At 32.5% G+C, this 14,732-nt stretch overlaps 1 protein-coding gene across 1 annotated transcript; it reads left to right on the top strand.

Annotated features, from left to right (window-relative positions):
- Positions 1-11,597: 11,597 nt before the first annotated feature.
- On the top strand, positions 11,598-14,410 carry LOC121237763 (transcription factor MYB35-like). Its single transcript, XM_041134637.1, has 3 exons — positions 11,598-12,495; positions 12,595-12,724; positions 13,570-14,410. The coding sequence occupies exons 1-3, from the start codon at positions 12,363-12,365 to the stop codon at positions 14,408-14,410; spliced, it is 1,104 nt and encodes a 367-aa protein (XP_040990571.1). The 5' UTR covers positions 11,598-12,362.
- Positions 14,411-14,732: the final 322 nt, after the last annotated feature.

The following is a 14,732-nucleotide window of genomic DNA, read 5'->3' on the forward strand; positions in this document are numbered from 1 at the left end:
ACCTCCAAACCCTCACATTCTTCGTGTTGTAGAAGCGTCGAGCCTGATGACCATTATGTGAAACACGTTGTTAACACATATATTTGGCTATGTACCCACATTAATAACAAGAGTACAATTTGAAATTCGGAAAGCCCTAATTCAAAATTTTGTATTTATGATTAGGAGACTTATTTTTAAATTATTTGAAGTATACTTGCAAAAAGTTCATTCTCGAGAATGAGAAATTCTATTTGCAGTCTTGAGTGGAGACTGCGTGTGCAGTCCCATTGATGAATGGAGATAAAAGGAAAAAAAATCATTTTAAAAATGATATTATTGTAATTTTAATTTTTTTTTAAACATAACTGTATGAGTTTGCATGAACAGTCCCTATTTGGAGACTGTATATAGACTAACTTATCGAGAATATGTGCATCTTCAAAAATTAATTAGCACTTTGTCCTAAACAGCCATTGCTAATAAAAAATGACATAATTTGGAAATTATTGTAGATAAATTGTGAAAGAGCTCAATGTCAACTTCATATTTAATAAAAAAGAAAAAAGTAGAAGATAGTGAGACTGAGAGGATTAGCCGAACCGGAGTTAAGGTTGGAAAGTGCGATGGAGGTGGTATAGTTATATAAATAAGAGATCCTAGGTGCGGCACTTGTTACAGAGGCGGTGCATGGAAGCGTGAAACATACACACATCGTAAACAGATTAGAAGAGAGATAAATACTAAGGTTGATAAATTTTTTTAGAGAAATATTTAATTTATATAGAGGTCTTATAAAAGTAAAAATTTATGTAATTTGATGTCAAATATCATATTGTAAAATTTATTTTATTATAAAAAATAAAATATTTTCTATTCAATCACATCAATTTGTATATTCTTTCTACAAACTTAAAATACCTCTATCTTTTTCTGGCATTAAAGGTGGAATTAATCTGTCAACAAAATAGGACAAAATTAGGATTCTATAATATCGTACACATGATGCCACCATGAGATCATTAAAAACTCCGTTTAGATACGAGGTGGTGACCGCACTAACTTTGAATTATATTGTACAATTAGTAACAACGTACAGCTATTTTTTTTTTCTTTGGAGGCGGGATGATCAGCGTAGTAATACTTTTTTATTGTGACTGTACGAGCTTCTCCTAGTCCTCATTGTGAAATGTCTGATTTGAGCAGTTAGAAAAATTAGATTAAAATATACAGCAGAAGTGATATTATCTCGTTGATAAATCGTAGATCTAGTGCGGTTGTTTCACAGATTCTCCATCGTCATTATCGTCGTTGTTCATCCGTAATCCTCTTAGTGATGGTGAAGTATGCTACATGGTAATACCAGATCAACACTCATATATTCCACAGCTTAAATGTCGTGACTAGAGAGAACTATTTGTGAGAGATTTTCTATTTGTGATGCAAGTGTCTTATCCAAAGGGGGGGCTATGTAAATAGCCACTCTAAGCGTAATCTGGCCTGCCATCAAGACTCATGAAGTAGTTTAAGAGCCACTTCATAACCTCCAAGTGAAGGTGAAGGGGTGCCCACTATGAGTGCCCCTTTCTTACATCTCCCTCACACATAGTGGGCAAGATCTCAGGTCTGCATCCCTCAATATGTTTGCAATCTTGTTCATACTGGCAAATAGGCTGTGCGACCATCGAGCACAGTTGTAAAAGAAAAATGAGAGCACTATAACAAATTTCTCTGAGAGAAGACCAGTATAACAACATTCCTAAAAGTGTCTCGTTATGCTCCGACTCATTTAGTTACATCAGACTAAGCATCCCTAATCCCTCTCGAGTCCAAATGACTCAGAACAATGCTCAATCTCCATAAAACATAATGTACTCACAGTTATGATGTAACTCCCAAAAAGCAACATAACTTGCCAGCAGTGATGGTCTTCATCTTAGCTCTCACTAAGGCGACATATATTTTATATCTTACAACTTATCCCTCTTTGGACAAGTACCGAATGACACATTGTTTCATCTTTGATCGCTACCCTTTTATAGCGTCAAAGGCGATGGCTCGTGTGAGTGAGCCAATCTATGCCTGTCGATATACATTTTTCACCATAACTTCCAAATTTATGGTGACTGTGTGTGCTTACAAAAAAAAAAAAAAAAAAAAAAAAAAAAGGCTTCTAACCACGCCACATGATCATAGAACACATCAGTGTCATGTGCACGACGAACAAAAACATGACGAAGAGAAATTACATGGTCAACTAAAAATAATCAAACCACAACTCTCAAGTGAAGTTTTAGGACTATTTCTCTCTGTGTCCATTCTCATGCGTAGTAACTTTCCAAAACATATGTCTACAAAGAGACCTTACGTTTATATATAAACGTACTTTGCACAACCATGAAGTCAGCGATGACTCATCGCGAATCTCATTTAAGGTCAAACTCACAATATAAACCTTATATTCTAGTCAGTAAGTCCTATTGCGACTTTTAAGAATATACAAGGTGACCTCAAATGTCATTCAACAAACTCAATTTGTGACTTCATGATTTCATATAAATCTCTTGTATACAACAAAAGCATGTGAGATAACCATTATTTATTTTTCATTAAGGGTAAAGAAATTAGGGCCTTTGTCTCTAAAGACAATCATAATAGTCTAGTCATTACTTTAACGACAATCGCATCACAAACTCACTTAATCAAGTAAGCCATATTTAACCTCTAACAAAATCTTAACCTCTAACTCCCATAAGCAAACCATAATGGAAACACCAAATAGTATAGGCAAAACTAGATTATTTAGTACTGTCTATCTCATTAATTGTCTATGGATTTTGAACAAAAGCTTCTAGAAATTGTTTTTCTTATACACAGTCTCACAAGACGTGAAGTTTTAACTACTTTTCACAAACTTATATCCATCACCTCGTAGTATGAAAAATCTCTTATTAGGCGAGAATTAATTATCTAAGACAACCAGTTCGCAATATCTTTTAGGATGATACTTTTCTAAGATTGTCAACAGCGTTCAAAGAATCCCATTTTATTCAATAGATCGTTAATAAAAAACGACTAGGTACATTGGGCATTTTTGAATAGATGGTTTGTTTATACAGCATTTAAACAGCACCAACAACATTCATTCACTTTTTGTACCAAAATAGTACTAGCAACAATCATGCACTGAAAGTACTTCATGCATAAACATCACAAAAGTTAAACATCTAATTATCCTATGAGAATCATCTATTTAACTCTCTCAAGAAAAATTCCAATAAATATGCAATCAATTATTATCTAAATGCAACTCAATTAGTGCCAAGAGATGGATCTATAGCTCTATTTGTAATACCCGAGTTCTACTACGTAGGTCCTTACGTCATTTTATTAATACTTTAAGTTAAGTATTTTGAGATAAATATTTTTATTACTTTTAATTATTTTATTTTAAGATGAATATGCTTTATTTTTAAAATATGATTTATTAAAATAAATCAATGGTATTATTTTTTTTTAGACTTTGAAATATTTTCTCTTAAGTCCTTTAATTTTATTCATTTAGGAAATGACCCAATTATTCTCTACTATTAGATTGGTAGGTGAAAAGCATCCTTGAGGTGGATAGATCTCCACCCTCCATCTCCCTACCTTATGGGATAAGTTTTGACTAAAGCAAAAAGTTCCTCCCACCTTTTTAACCCGTAGGCTTCCAAGATAAGCAACAAAATCTTTTTTCTTTCCTTGGACTTGAGCTCGTAGGCTTCCTAAGCAAGCCACAAAATTCTTTTCTTTTCCTTGCACTCATCGGCTAATGTAACAAACGAGAGAAGAAAAAATAAAAACTAATCATAAGGTATATCTACTCCTACTCGTCGACCCTCACCCAAGGAAAAGAGAAAATTTCACTTCCTTTCCAAGCAAGCTAAAGCCAACGCCACCTTCATCCCTTTCCTTCCTCTTTCCTTTTCATATTCAAGAAAGCAAGTTCCTCTTATCTCCTTCAAACTTGTGACTCCATAGCAAGGGAAGAAAACATCTTCCTCCATCTCTAAGCCATGTGTGCCTCATCTCTATCCATTTTCAGCTTTGCCTCAAAACTTGAAACTAAAGTTTGATTTCATCTTCTAAATGATGAAATCTTGAAGGTAATAAACTTTTAATTGATTCCCTAGTATGATTTACATGTGGGTTTCAAGTTTCACTATTTTTCTTATCCATAATGTTTCGGTTTTGGGGTTAAAACAGTTCTATCATTTTGGCTCTTCATCCACACGGCTATATCACTATTTGGTCATATATCTTGCCTCTTGAAATGAGCTAAGAACCTAAGATAAAAATATTAATTTGACTCATTTGATTTTAGTGTGATTTTGGAGGCCAATTAAGTTGTTTTAGCTTGTGTTTTGATGTGGTTAAATTCCTATATTGCAAATAAATATGTATGCCCTGTTTTTTGGCCCAAACCGAATGGTATTATAGTTGTTTTGCTATGTATTTTCCTATATTTCGAAAATACTATGTTGTTATTAAACTTAGTTTAATCATATGTGATGATTATAGTGATTTTAAATTATATATGTTGGTATTATGTGCCTTGTGTTGAGGTTTGATTGATAATCTATTTTTAGGATGCTAGAGGTTTTGTTCAAAGATTTTGCTTGGTTCTATAATTTTATATCTTGCTTTTTAAAGGTATTAAGTGGGTAAATCATAAGCTTGAGTATTTAAAGGTTTTAAAGTTGTTTAATGGGTAACTTTGCTATATTTTATGTTATGTTTAATTTTAATGGGATATGCTAGTTAAACTAGAAAATATTGCTTATGTGAATAGGTTATAGCTTAGTTAGTTTAAATATAAAAGATTAATTGTGCATGATATATTATGATATGCAAAGCTGTCCAAGTATTCTAAGTCCATATCATGCCATGTCTTGATATAAAAATAGCCCATTTATGTTGTCTCTCGTTTGGTTAAATTCTACCTAATCCAAGAGTCTAAAATGTTAATAAGCTAACATCTTTATAAAGAGAGACTACAAGTTAATTTAAATGGCACGTTTCCTAAGCTTGTTTAGCCTACCTGAGATGCCTAAATATATTTTAAAGTCCATTGTTGAGAATTTTCAGATTTTATCTCCTAATGTCTACAACCCAAAGTGAGCTTGAACCAAAGAGACCTTGCTTGAAGCTTATGAATTCTTAACTATTCTTCATGTAAGCTTTTAAAATAATCATTCCATGGACAGTTAGCATGTCTTAATATTTAAGTTATTTCTCTTGTATGTTGAGGTGATGAGTAGTCATTTGGGTTAATACTAAGCATGGAATGGACGTTAGATCGTAATATCATGGCTTTCTCTTTTAAATGGAGGGCTAAAGAATATTGTATGGGTATTAACACGCTTATGCTATTTATTGAAATATAACCTATATTGAAGTTGGAAGTATCAAGGAGCATAGAGGTAAGTAGCTATGACTATGCTTCTTACACCAAGTTTTCTTTATGAAAGAATGTCTCTCTCTCTTTTCAAATGTTCTTCTAAAGAAAGAGTAAATGTATATATTATGTACAAGCTCTTTCTTGATAGCCCCTGTTAAGCACCCTATCGATTATAATTGTGTGTATGTGTATAAGGTAATGCATGCACGAATGTCCTAAATCATGAGATTCTCATACATGCTCTCTCAAGAAACTTATTGGTTGTTTCTATATGTAGTATAGCATGAAAATGTATTTTGTTCATAAAAATGCATGTGCATTGGATCAAGAAAGATGATGAAAATGTTTGATTACAAAGGAAAGGAAATGAATGTCTCATGCATTATGCTTTAAGCGATGCTTTAAATGACGCGAAGAAAATGTTTTAAAATGGCCCTATGAACTCATGCTTTAAATGACGCAAAGAAAATGTTTTAAAATATCCCTATGAACTGATGTTTTATGGATGACATGAAAGATGAAGTTAAGCTCATACTTTTAAATGATGTTCTTCCATGAATGAATTGTTAAATGAAAAGGACTGAAAGGACTGACATGAATGAAAGAAAGAAAAGATTGAATGAATGAATGTTTTATGATATGAAAATACGTAACAACCATATGAATGAAAATGGTATCAAAGGAATAAGCAGATTGCAATGTCGGGTAAGTAGTATTGGTAGTGCACCCACTGCTGCCCCCTGACTTAAAGGGATTCCCAACTTATGGCCATGTGTGGAATCCAGGTCCAAAGGAAGACCGCTAACCCTAACACACGGGGCGTAATAGTGTAGACCGGCCAAAGAAAGTGAAAATAAAAGTATAGCTATTTCTTAAAATGTTTATCCATGAAAGCATAGTTATTTCTTAAAATGTTTATGCATGAAAGTATAGCTTATTTCTTAAACTGTTTATGCATGAAAGCATTGTCATGATTAGCAAATGTTTATATATGCATGTTTTCAAAAGAAAAGATTACATGGTTAATAAGTTAACAACATGATGTACTGCTTACTGAGTATTCGACTCACTTTTGTGTTAATGTTTTAAATGTCCAGGTAATGAAGAAAAGGATGGGGAGCAAGGCATTACTGTAAAGAGAGAGGCAGACGCTTAGTGTATTTCCTGTTGGTTCGACTTTACATGGATGATGTGTTATGTTTATGGGTGTTGCTTTTATGTTGGGACATAGTCTCTTTCTAACTAGAACAGTTATGTTTTTATGAACGTATGATGGATTCTAAGAGTCTTTTATGGATGAATGTTCAAATAGAATGTCTATCAGGTGTTCCCTTTGTTAAATCATAAATTTAGAATACCCATGTGTCATGTCCATACCGATCACATGTTATTAGAAAAAAAAAAAAGGACAGGCATGTACGTCGCGATTCTGCCCTTTCTGGGCAGGGTTGTGACACTATCAATTTCACTTTTCTGTGTCAATCAGATCAACAACCTAGATTGGATCATATATGTGCAGTGAATATAAGATTCTAATTTGAGATTCATACTATGTGAATTCAATACTTTTAACGGAACTATATTACAAATATTCTCTTCTAGTTTCTAAATGACGAGATAATATTGATATATTGTTTCCACCTTATTTATGAGGATATTTATATTCTATAACTTTTGGGAGTCACTATCACTAGTGGTATACCATCACTCAAATGTATACTCACACTAGTTGTTAAATTACTCATACTATTTTTGGCGATATTTTATAAAATTTTTTTGAAAATATTAAAGTTAAGATAATGTGGAATAAGACGTAATATGTAATGAAATGTAATGAAATGTTCTTTCCAAAAATAAGTGTTTAAAAAAATCCACAATTCCCCACCCTTGTCGAAAATACGATTAATTTTCTTAACTCAACCAAAAAATGATCAAACTTTGATCATCTAGATTTTTAATAGAATTCACTTTTTTCACAAAATGGTCACTCAGCCTTTCTCAAAGGCAAATGAACTCAAAGTAAGGATGATAAGTAAGAATTAAGGCTGCAACCTCATATTACATTAACCCAAGTGTGATGTAACAATTGTTTTGTGCCAGAATTCATTTGTAACTCCATTCTCAGCAAGTCATTAAACTGCGAAATAATTGTTCTTATCATATAACTTATACGATTTCGATTTTGAAAAAATATTTTAACTGAAAAAATGTATTTTCCTTAAAAAATTTGGAATCGTATTTATATGATGAAACAATATTTTTATTATCCAAGTTCTTAGTGTGCATGTGGAGGAACTTTCACATAAAAAATGCTCATATTGCCTTTTCTCTTTGACTCTTCTAAACCAAGGAGAGGGATCTCAATTAGCGAGAAAAACTTCAAGCTTCACACCCATCATTCTATGCCTCCACTGTACATTTTAGTATATCATCTCTCTACCTGAGAAATAATATCACCCAGTCAAATAATGACCATCCAACTTTAAAACCTCTAGAGATTCTCACTAACACCACTATTTTCAATGAGTTTTAAATCAAATTAGGTATAGACTTCACTAATATCACATTAAAATCGCTAATAAAAACATCTTTTTGTGCAACAAATGCAGTATATGACGTTTTAGCTGCTAACTAGAGATATATCCTTATTTCTTGCATACTCAATATTTTTCATATTCTCCAATCCACTATAGGAGATAAAATAAAAACTTTGCGAGAAATTATCTTAGCCTAAAACCTATCTTGAATCAGTGCAACTACGAGCAAAATCTTTTAGGTTAGGCTTAAATAAGTCGTACCTAATTGTTCAGATTTTTTCCCACAGTTACCATGCAAACTTCCAAGTTGCTTGGTATTACTCTCAAGGGGTGCTCTTAAATTTATATATTTGCAAGAACATATTTGTTCTTGTTAGAAAGAAATAAAACTTAAGTAAAATTACCAGTGCTAATACCATAGAGAGGTGCACTAATAAAAACTTTTAAAAAATGAATGTGCCAATCAAAAATGTCCTTAACACTCTTGCACACTCAAATTTTAATGTCCTTACTTGCCAGACATACTAGCAAGTAGAGAGGGTATGTGCTTATCTGTGAGTTAATCTAAGTTGCTTCAAGATTATAATGCTCAATCTCAAATATGGGAACAATTAATCTTTGCGTTACAAAAACAACACGCAACTTCTGTTATTTCCCACAAGATTCAAAGGTAAAATAGTGGTTTAGCTCTATCTGACAGTTGATCCCATCAACTTCTATAAAAATTATAGTGCATGCGTCCCACACGCACTTCTAATTTTACTCTAGACATTTCACAGGTTTCACAATAATGATGGTCTAAGACAATTTAACACTCATAATAATTTTCATTCGTTTTCAACTACTGCTTATAGAAGAAATTAATGTGATAACTAAGTCACATACATAATCTCTAGGCTTTATTTTCAATTATCTCAAAGTTACTAACCTATGCGCGTCTAATTACACACACATATAAGAAATTTGCCGCATTAATCTAAGTCAGAACAAAATTAATTATTACATGTCATAAGATCAAAAACTCGCTATACTTTTTAATCATCTCTTGCGCCACAATGCGTAGTTATTAATTTCTAACTTAATTTTTGCACAAATTAATATTGTATAGGAGATTAATTCTAAATTAATTCTAAATTAATCTCAACTATACTCCCACTAGGATAAATAATTTATCGAGTCAGTCACATGCAAAAATTATTTCTTCCTAAATTGAAGAAATTAATTTGAGCCAATCAATTATAGAAAACTGTTACTACCTACTTTGGCCATCTGTTCAAACAAGGCAATCAAGCCAACTGTCTTTAATCAAATGGTATATTCAAACCTTTGTTTTTTTTTCTTAAAATAAAGGGTAATAATATCCAGTCTAAGGAATTCAGCAAATCAATATTTCTTAGCAATTTGAAAACCAACAAAATTTATAACCGTTAAATGGTAAATTAAAGAAATATTTCATTTTTGTATTCTCAACTTCAATCGATTTGATCTTTTTCTAACGGAATCTTTGACAGTGGCTTACAAGCCACGTCGTTGCCAACAAATATATGACATTGCATAATTTTTAAATTATTAAATTCATCTTAATTTAAAATTTCTTTATACATAAGATCCATAACTCTTTTCAACTTAATCTATTTACACGTAGAACTCATAACTTTTTTTAACTTTTCATAAATATATCTAAACTCATCTTAACATCTAAACACATCTAAACTCATTTTAGGTAGACTCTACAAAATCCACTCTACCATCTCGACTCATTACTATTCATAAACAACTCAACTTATTTCAATCCAACTTAACATCTAAACGGGCCTAGCGATCTAAATTCAAAGTACATGGATGGAAATATTTATTTTTAAAACTCATCTCTAAAAGTTTTCTCAAAACTTCCAAGAAAATCTTGCGTCTAAATATACTTACAAAGTTGGCTCAGCATATTTCAAAGCTTTGATACAAACTTTTAAACATCTTTCTAAAGGTGAGTTTTTTTTTTTTTTTTTTTTTTTTTTTTTTTTTTTTTAATATTAGGTATAAGTTTCAGATACGATATAAGTTTTTTATAAAAAAGTTAGTCCTATTAATAAAAAATAGTTTTTTTTTTTATATTTTTTCAAGATATAGTCTAATTTTTTACAAAGGATTGCGCTATTTAGAATTTATACAAATAATTTTTTTTATCAATTTCTAAAGGTGATTTTTAAACATACGTTGAAAGATTATACATTTAAGATAAGTTATTATGATATATTGTTTTTCCTACTCTTTTGAATACTTCTTTTATTAATGATTTTTGAAATTTTCTTTAAATATTTGTAGCTTCTTTAAATAATATTTACACTTATACATATATATTTATCTTCATTTTTTATTTTTTTAATCTATTTTAAATTCTTGTTTTTCAGATTTTTAATTAGTTTTTTTATAAAGTTACTAACATGGAATTGGAATGCTACATGTTGAGTTCTGATTGGCTGCTACATGATAATAATGGCATGTGACAACCTCGCTGTTGGATGAATTGACGCGAGATGGGCCAAAGAATTTATTTGTAAGAATTCGGTTTGGTTCATAACTCCAACTCGATTTAATCTAATTTTAAATTAAGTTTAATATTTAAATACTTAACTCTCAAATGATTAAATTCATCTCAACTTAAAATTTTTCTACACATAAGACCTACAACCTTTTTCAATTCAATATTTTTTAACACGTGAGACTCACAATATTTTTTAACTTCCCATAAATACATCTAAACTCATATTAACATCCAAATACATAAGGTTATGTTTGGATGTTGAGTTGAGTTGAACTGAGTTGAGTTCTTTATGAATAGTAGTGAGTTGAGATGGTAGAATGAGTTTTGTGGAGTCCACCTAAGATGAGTTTAAATGTATTTAGATGTTAAGATGAGTTTAAATATATTTATAGGAAGTTAAAAAATGTTGTGGGTCTTACGTGTAAACAAGTGTTGAATTGAAAAAGGTTGTGGGTCCCAAGTGCAAAGAGGTTTTGAGTTGAGATGTGTTTAGTAATTTGATAGTTGGGTATTTGAATGTTAGACTTAGCTTAAAATTAGAATGAACTGAGTTGAACTCAGATTGGTTTAACAACCAAACGGGGCCTTAAACTCTTCTTAGGTGGACCTCACAAAACTCACTCTACCATCTCAACTCACTACTATTTATAAAAAACTCAGCTCAGCTCAACTTAACTCAACATCCAAACTCAGCCTAAATAAAAAAAATTTAAAATTTAAAAGAGTGATTTGCAAACATAAACTAATTTTTTGATTAACTCTTTTTGTAACTCCATGGGCAATAATTATGAATATTTTTTCTAAAACAATATGCTATCGTTCTGATAAATACTACATACAACATGAGCCCTTCTCCTCATCATTTATATTTTATACACTACACATTATATGATTTTTATTTTTATTTTTTTATTTCATTCTTGCTAAACTAAATAAATTATTTTACTCATCATCTATAAATTACACATTTGGCAAGAAAAAAAAATAAAAAAATAAAAAAAATCATGTATGTTGTGTGATGTAAGGATGACGAGTTAATTTTTCATACAACATACACTCCCTTCTGTAGAGTTCGTTTGCAAGATAGTACTTGTCTCCAGTCTCCACCCCACAAGGCTGCGTTCTCTTCTGTTCAAGTCCCTGAATATGGCGTGTAGGCCCGAAGATGTGGGAAAAACAGCAAAATCATCATTTTACGACAATATGTCTAAATTAGTTACAGACCTTGCTATCAAGTTGATAATTCAAAGTCTGATTTTTTTTTGGTTTTTATCTTTTGTCTCTTAATTAATTTCTATGCTTTTTTTTTTATTTTTCTTATGAATGGAGATCTCAAAATCATGGATTGTAAACATTTGGTACTCATGCAAGCACGGTTCTTGCGTGTTGAAAGATACAGGTATGGATTTTGAATACCATTTCTATAATTAGGTATAGTGTTTCTCATCAAACTTGTGATTATTAGAAACTAAAACAGATGTCATTTCCTTTGCACTCTGAACTAACTAATATAAACAAATCAGTACTTTATTAGAACTTACTTAGATTAATCTTTTGGTTTAACCAAATAATTCACCTGATTCGAACCTGACTAAAATGCTCTTGCAGGCCAAGCATTTGAGTATGGAGGGGTTGAAAAGTGAGTGATCTTTATTTTCATCATGCAAATTTAGTTAACATGGGAGCAAGCCCCATGCTTTTCTTGCCTTCACACTTGTTATACCTTTAAACCCCTCTCCTCCATCCTCTCTTTCCTCTTCAAGAGCATTTTGCAAAAGAAATTATTTGAAGTTGCATCACTGTCATCTAGCTTTCACAAAATCAACTTCCTTTCTTTCTTTTCAATGTGTTTTGAGCAGATAAGATGGTAAGACCTCCTTGCTGTGACAAGCTGAACCTTAAAAGGGGTCTCTGGACTGCACAGGAAGATGCAAAGATACTTGCATATGTCTCAAAGCATGGCACAGGAAACTGGACAGCCGTTCCTAAAAAAGCAGGTTAGCTTAATGTGATATGGGCCGGATTACATGAACATGGTTGTAATTGGATTGTGTGATGATCAGAGTGCTGTATGTGATGGTTTTAACATTTCACAGGTCTTAAAAGATGTGGGAAGAGCTGCAGGCTAAGGTGGACTAACTACCTGAGGCCTGATCTTAAGCATGACAGCTTCACTCCCCAAGAAGAGGAGATGATTGTTAGGCTTCATGCAGCCATAGGCAGCAGGTGATCTAGTCTCAAACTTCTACCCAAGCTCTCTCTCTCTCTCTAATCTATCTAGGAATTTTTTTTTTCTTTTTCTTTTTTCCATTTCCTGTTGTTCTTCCAACATTTTCTTTCTCCTTTCATTTTTTTTGCTGAAGTTTTTCAGATCTAATTGCTTTGAAAGAAATAGTCTGTCTTGAAGCAGACTATCATATGCATTCACTTGCAGTTCCCAAGGCATTCATATTTGTTTTCCGGCACTTACAATGAGTAAAGGCTTACTTCTTCTAAAGAGTTGCATATTGATGCAGTGAGACCAAGCCACTTTTCAATACTTCCATATTATGTTTTATCCATCAGAATCTATAATCACGTCTTTATCAATCGTCATATTATAAAGCTACTTTCCCACACTTATATTTATGCTATGATTAGTTTTGGCCTTGTCTCTCCATGATGAGCATTGAGCACTAAACCTAGAAAAAAAATCCAAACGGCGGCACACTCTTCTTGTTGAGGGGTGGATGCCTAAAACTATTTTGCATTTCCTATGTATGGAGTAGGAGAAAGTGGTTTCATTACTCAAAAGTCATACCAAACACAACTACCAACCATTTTAGTTGTTTGGCTTCTGTTACTAGTTAAGGGATAGAGAAATGATAGTTACAGTCGTGAGTGTTTAAGCGACGTGCAATCATTTTAAAAAAAGTGAATAAATACGAGATTGATATGAAAAAAAATTAATTTATTAATAATGGACCTCACTCTTTTTCAAAGCGACTGTACGGTACTTGTGCACTCTGCGACTGTATGTAGCATTACTCTAGGGGATATAATGGCTTCTCTCTCATGGTTTATATGTCCAGGTGGTCCATAATAGCACAACAACTTCCTGGGAGAACAGACAATGATGTTAAGAACCACTGGAATACCAAGTTGAGAAAGAAGCTTTCTGAAATGGGAATCGATCCTGTCACTCATAAGCCTTTCTCTCAAATACTTGCTGATTATGGAAACATTGGAGGCCTTCGAAAACCTGGCAGCAGAATTGGATCTTTCAATAAAGATTTTAAGAATGTAACTATGTTGAAATCTGAAACATATCCGTTCCCACCACAAGGATTCCCAATCATCAGCAGTCAATTGGTGCCCTCAACAACATCACCCCAAACAGCACCAATCCAAGACACCTTTTTTAATAGAAACCAAGCTAACAACGACCATTCATTTGATCTTCTTGCCGAGCTCCAAACCATAAAGCTGGTCACGGAGGTCTCGAATTGCAGCCACAACAATACCCACCCACCACCAATCTTCCTCGAAGATTCCTTGTCATCGTCGTCATCATCATCTCCAACCTGTTCCACTGCAGCGCAAGAGAACTCACCCCTTGACTTAAGTTGGCATGACTTTCTTCTCGACGATGAATTTCTACCAGCTGATCCTCAAGAACAAGAAATCATGGCTGCGCATTCATCAAAGGAATTTGCAAGCCAAAACCAAAATGTGATACAGAAAAATGAGACAAATAAGGAGGCTGCTATAGAAGAATGTATTAAAGCTAAAGGAACAGATTGTGAAATCCTAAGCAATGACTTTCAACCCTCATCATCCTCTGAAATCTCTTTTGTGGAAGCCATGCTAGATCAAGAATATCGAATGTTCTTAGACTTCCCTAACCTTTTGGAGGAACCATTCTACTACTAAAGTCCCCTCTAAGTTGATTGATGAGATTAATACTATAGGATTAACCTATATAATAGGTTAAAAATAAGGACTTTCTGTTGGTATTTTTTAATAAGATAGTATTAAAATGTCTTCGTCTTTCATCGTCTTTTTCTCATTATACGTATTTTACATTCAAGTTTTGCAATATACTGTGTGATCAATTTGGATTCGATATCTTTGACTCCGATCAACCCCGAGCTCGTAATCCTACATTACATTCTTTCTATGTTTTCTTAAGAATCAGTTTGTTAGGATCGATGTTTTAAATGGCAGCTTCAAAGTGCACACGTTAAAATAGTCA

Source organism: Juglans microcarpa x Juglans regia, chromosome 6S (assembly GCF_004785595.1).
Source record: "Juglans microcarpa x Juglans regia isolate MS1-56 chromosome 6S, Jm3101_v1.0, whole genome shotgun sequence".
Lineage (NCBI taxonomy): Eukaryota > Viridiplantae > Streptophyta > Magnoliopsida > Fagales > Juglandaceae > Juglans > Juglans microcarpa x Juglans regia.

What these genes read in the sequence shown, in the direction of transcription:
- LOC121237763 (XM_041134637.1), top strand. Translation starts at nt 12,363, where the DNA reads ATGGTAAGACCTCCTTGCTGTGACAAGCTGAACCTTAAAAGGGGTCTC. An exon ending in AGCCGTTCCTAAAAAAGCAG is followed by an intron (nt 12,496 to 12,594) that starts GTTAGCTTAATG and finishes AACATTTCACAG; the next exon opens with GTCTTAAAAGATGTGGGAAG. An exon ending in CATGCAGCCATAGGCAGCAG is followed by an intron (nt 12,725 to 13,569) that starts GTGATCTAGTCT and finishes TTATATGTCCAG; the next exon opens with GTGGTCCATAATAGCACAAC.